This window comes from Cannabis sativa, chromosome 7 (assembly GCF_029168945.1).
Source record: "Cannabis sativa cultivar Pink pepper isolate KNU-18-1 chromosome 7, ASM2916894v1, whole genome shotgun sequence".
NCBI lineage: Eukaryota > Viridiplantae > Streptophyta > Magnoliopsida > Rosales > Cannabaceae > Cannabis > Cannabis sativa.
Window position 1 is genome coordinate 21,901,689 of NC_083607.1, and position 5,776 is coordinate 21,907,464.

The window sequence follows — 5,776 nt, forward strand, 5'->3', positions numbered from 1 at the left end:
CGCTAAACATGTAATCTATATATGCATACTGTTATACTAATCTTACCTCAATTCTGAATTCAGGTGTGCCGGTCAACCTGATTGGAACTATCTGCGTAGCGGATTACAGGCTCCTAAACCATAAAAATCACAACACTATAAGTGATACGCTAAATCACTTCCCGAGGACTTAAACTAGGAACTAAAAGTTTCCCTATCAATAAAAAAGCATGGCAATACCCCAAATAACATAAAAACGAGGAAAACTAGGGTTTCTGAATATCACCCAACCGGCAAACCGGTTGTCCAACCGGAATTCCGGTTCTGGAAATTTTCAAAACCCATCCGGAATTTCGGATGCACAACCGGAATTCCGGTTCCTCGCAGGAATTTTTTCAAAAATTCACACAAAGCTCAAATCCAATCCAAACAATACCAAAACATCCAGACCTGTTCTAAATGACCCAAATAACATTTCTAAAGCAACAACATCACCCAGAATTCACAGAATCAAAAAGTGCCATGTGAGCTCCAAGCTTTGAGTTTCAAACTCAAACTTGGCTAAGGCTCACCTACAAGCATCAAACCATGATTAAAACAACCTAAACATGCATACTAAAGCTGCAAAAAACAAACCCTAATTCATGCAACAATCACAGCAACACTTCTCACAATTTCACTTTGAAAACTCAAGCTTCTGAACAAGAAAATTGACAAACTAAAGCAAGGACAACTAACATGCATTTCAAACTATCTAAACATATTTAATTCAACATTTTAAACATAGAAACAACAACAACAACTAGCAGCAGCAACATCATCAAAATCATCCATGCATTACTCATGTTTTTCATCATTTTTCAAGAAAACAAAGGAAGAAAAGCTAGACAGGAAATACCTCTTCAAGGATCACACTAAACTTGCTGAAAATCACTAGAATCACAAGAGAAAATCCCCTTTTTCTTGCTGCTCAAAGGGCCGAATAGAGAGAGGAAAAGAGAGAGAGAGTTTTTTTCCAAATTTTTTCTAACTTTGAATTTTTTTGAATAAATGAGAAAACATGCAAAATCATACTCTTTATTTCAGCCAACAAAACAAAATAAAACACTTAATAAACTTATTACCAAGTCCACTAAAGGACAAACTAATAATGGGGCAAAATGACCATTTTGTCCCTCCACATTAAAATAACATAAATAACACTAAAGGGGTATTTTTTTTTGGGGAAATTCGAAATTCCCGGCCATTCCCGACATTCCCAATGTCTAATAAACCGTCCCAATCTACTAACATACCAAGTTGTGATTTTACTGAGCCAAACACCGAGTTCCATGTTACCGGGCACCGGAAATGCAAAATTATGAAAACTACTAAATGACATAAAATGCATCTCAGAATTCAATAATAACAGTATAAATAATTATTTAAATAGCTATGAATAATTTTCATAATTAAACATGATTAACTGGTAATTTCCAAATTAAACTAAGCGGTCTTTATATTAGTGATCTAAGAATTAGTCAAACAAGAGCTCATCCATTTACTTCTATTTAGCTAAGCTTGAAGGGAATCATCACTTGACTTCTATACACCAGTAGAAGCTATAGATTCCATATTTATGTTCAGCACTCCCACTGAATCATACTATCATGTTCCCAAAATATACGTATCACCCTGACCCAAAAGTAGGCTTAAGTAATAAATCAAAGAACATGAATAGTACTCCTGAGTTGAGCCTAAGCGTATCAGGATTTAGATTCTTTTAATCTTAAGATCAACTACTGATATTGACTTCGAAAGATATGACGGTAAGTTTATAATATCTTAACTAAGTTGCAATATCGGTCCAGTCCAATGTATACTCCATACATTCGAAACTAGTATACTTTACCAATGTCCTAGAAAGAACACAACACTTACTCCAAGTTTAAGTACACATCATCGCTGATTATCACATTAGTGTAAATCCAAAACACTGATGAAACAGGGACTTAGTCTTTTGATTCATATAATCACAATCACATTCCACTGTGTGGACGATACTGTAATTGTGAATAAACATATGATCTGGACTTAACAGATTTGTGTGTAAATGTAATAAACATATTAAATCATTAGCATGTAAAATTCATGCAAACATAAATCACTTCAAATTTCTTATGTTGATAACTAATCAGATTGTAAAAGGTTTTATTTAGGGCATAAAACCCAACATCTTTCACCATCACTTGGCTTTCAGTAGCTCAGGCAACTCTGCATAGAAACACTTAAGTGAGTAGTAACACCAGAATCTATCAAACAAGTGTTTCTAGATACTGAAACTAAATTAACCTCAGAACAGACCAAAGCAAGGTTAATACCTTTCTTTACACGCCATGCGTGATATTTAGCACAATCTTTCTTCACATGTCCAGGTTGGTTACAAAAGAAACAACCCTTAGAATCCTGTTGCTGTTTCTTTTAAACTGGACCCTTAGCAACTTCATTCTCAAATTTTCTTTTCTTGCCCTTATCCTTAGGGGTCATGGCCAAGTGAGCACTTTCAGTTTTATCCTTTTTTAACCTTTCTTCCTCTTGCACACAATGGAAAATGAGCTCGTTGAGAGTCCATTTCTCCTTTTGGCAGTTGTAACTAATTTTAAATTGGTTAAACTGTGGAGCAAGCGTTAACAAAACCATGAGTACAAGTACATCATCCGAAAGCTCAATCTTAAGTGTCCTTAATCTTGAGACAATATGATGCATTTCCATTACATTTTCTTGACTCTTATACTTCATGCTCATTAAAGAACCAAGAAGTGTTGTCATTTCAACCTTATCGTTTTTAGTAAAATGTTCCTCAATTTGTTCAAGAAAATTTTTAGCCATAGTAACCCCTTCAGAGTATGTGCCCCAAAAGGCTTCTGGAATGTTGTGTTTCATAATCATTAGACTCATGCGATTTGAACGATCCCACTTCTCAAATTCCCTTTTATCATCATGGGAACTTTTGTTAGTGAGAGGTGCAGGTTGTTCATTCCTTATTGCATGATCTAAATCCATACATCCCAGAACTATAAGTAAATTCTTTTTCCCATCCTTGAAATTGATCCCATTAAGCATAGGAATAGAATTAATATTAGCAGATATTGAGGTAGTAGAAGATGAACTAGCTAAATATAAAACAAGCTCACATCAATATGCACAATTAAATAATAGATTTAAAAATTGGTTAATCCCATCTCAAGATACCAAATACACATTAATATCAAGTCTTTGGAAAGTAATATTAACTGTAAGCGGTATTTTTGGTGTAACAATCAAACATTGACAATAAAATTGTGTCAAACAATAGATTAATCTTTGGACTAATGTATTATTCACACAAAATACCTTATGATTGTCATACATTTATTGCCAGAGGTATGTTTGAAATTTAGCAAAATATTCACTTACCGTTGGGAAAGTCAATATATGCATCAATTACAAACACTCAACCATGTTTCAATTAATTTACTTAAAATATTAGACATAAACCAACACCGAAAATTTGAATTAAATTATTTACACCAAAATATATATTTACCAAACTATACTGTAAAATATATATATTAGGGGAATTACCCTATATACTATTTTTTTTAACTTTTTTTTTCAAATTTACGGTTTAGATTTCTAAAGTGGTTGCAGTGCTAGTTGCAGTAGGAGTTTCTGTACGATTTTTTGTTGCAATTTAAGTTGCAGCGCTAGTTGCAATAGGGGTTTCTATGCCTAATTCTTTAAAAATGCAATAAGAAAACTGTTTTGAAGTGTTAAAATAAAAAAGCCCCTATGTATTATACAGTACTAAAACATATTATATATAAATATGCATAATCTTTAATAATAAATCAATTTAATAGTATCACATATATATATATATATTAAAAGACTCATACAGTAGAAGCCTTTAAATTGTAAGGGACGAATCAATCCAAGGATTGGGCTTTAATACTAGGGGTTTTTTCAATAATATATCTGAAATTGATTTTATCTGCAAAAACACTTTCAACAAATTTATTTTGCACAAATATCGATATACCACATCAGCATAAATACCGAAATTCAAAATTATTACCGCAAATGGAAAAAACTTAAAAATTCTTGCTTCCAGAAATTTCAGTGTTTTGCAAGTTTTAATGAAAAAAATAAGTAATCTTTTGGTTGCTTTTGATGTAAATAATATATCAATTAGTTACTTTTTATTAAAAAAAATATATTTTAAGATAATTTTTCTCATACACATTTAGTTGCTTGTTTTGATCAAATAATGGAAAAAACTATAAAATTCTCGCTTCCAGAAATTTCAGTGTTTTGCAAGTTTTAATAAAAAAAAAAAGGTAATCTTTTGGTTGCTTTTGATGTAAATAAGATATCAATTAGTTACTTTTTATTAAAAAAAATGTATATTTTAAGATAATTTTTCTCATACATATTTAGTTGCTTATTTTGATCAAATAACTTTAAAACTATGATGTTTTTTTTTTTTTAATTTTTAGGCTATATTATATGTTATTTTATTATTTAAGATACTTTGAGGTTACCTGTTTTTTTTTAGCAATTTTAAACCATATTTTGAGTTGTTAGAAACACATATTTTTTTTTTCGATATAAAAAAAGATGAACAAGATAAAAGCAACCTTTCCTTTTCTTTTCTAAATTATTAACAAAGACGTAACTAAATATTATATATATTTGAATAAAATAAGTATACCATCTAATTATGGGTTACTACAATAAATAATATAATAATTTATATTTAAGAGTTTGTTAGTATCTAAATAAATTTACTTTAAATAAGTAATACCAACACATCCTATCTACCAGAGAAGAGATCATGTTTAAAAATTTAGTTTCTTATAAGTTATTTTAGAAATTAGTTGATATTTAAAAATTCGATTTTGTAGTAAAGAAACTAAAAGGTTACTTCTGATTTTAATTATTTTTTTCAACAACAGTAATAAAATATATGTTTCCATATGTTAAAACGATCTCTTTTGAAAAGTAGATCGTGGTGATATAATTTTTGAGCTCAAATAATTACAGGTGTAACCAAAAAAATTGTTTAAACTTTTTTTTTTAAAAAAAAAAGAAACAAAAAAAAGAATTATTTTTAATATTAAAGAAAATTATGAACATAGTGTAAGAAAATTATGAATATATTACACAAATGTGAGGTATATATATTTTTTTATGCCTACTTCCTCCTCTCACGTGACTACTCTTTTAGTGAAATGAAAATAGCCAATAAAATAAGGAAAATTTCATTTTTTGACCCGAATAAAATACCCCATATCAAAATTTATACCCCTTTATTTTTTGTACAAATTGATTCCACTAATTCAAAAAGATTCCTAAAATACCCCTAAAATAAACTTTTCACTCTCTCTCTCTGACTTTCCCACTCTCTCGCTCTCTCTCACTTTTCCCTCTTTCTCGCTCTCTTCACGAACTCACAAACCCACACGAGCCAGGCGACCCAGGCGAAAACCCACACGAATCAGGCGAACCAACAAACCCAAGCCGACGAACTCGCCGTCGACGACGAAACCAAAAAACCCACAAACCAAACCCACAAACCAGGCTTCACCGAAACCGTTTGTCGATCTTTGACCCAAACCGACGCAAAGGTAAGATTTTTTTTTGAAAAAATATATTTTTCATAGATTTTGATGCCAATCACATAATGTTGTTGAGATTAGTGGATTTTTGTAGCTTTTGTGATCTTTAGGTTGTAGATGTTAGTGTTTCAATGGTATCTGTGTTTATTACAGGGTTT

The 5,776-nt window shown here is 30.9% G+C and overlaps 1 protein-coding gene across 1 annotated transcript; it reads right to left on the bottom strand.

Moving 5' to 3' along the window:
- Positions 1-2,439: 2,439 nt before the first annotated feature.
- LOC133039672 (uncharacterized) lies at positions 2,440-3,081 on the bottom strand. The gene has a single exon (XM_061118581.1). It carries the CDS (start codon positions 3,079-3,081, stop codon positions 2,440-2,442), a length of 642 nt encoding a protein of 213 aa, XP_060974564.1.
- Positions 3,082-5,776: the final 2,695 nt, after the last annotated feature.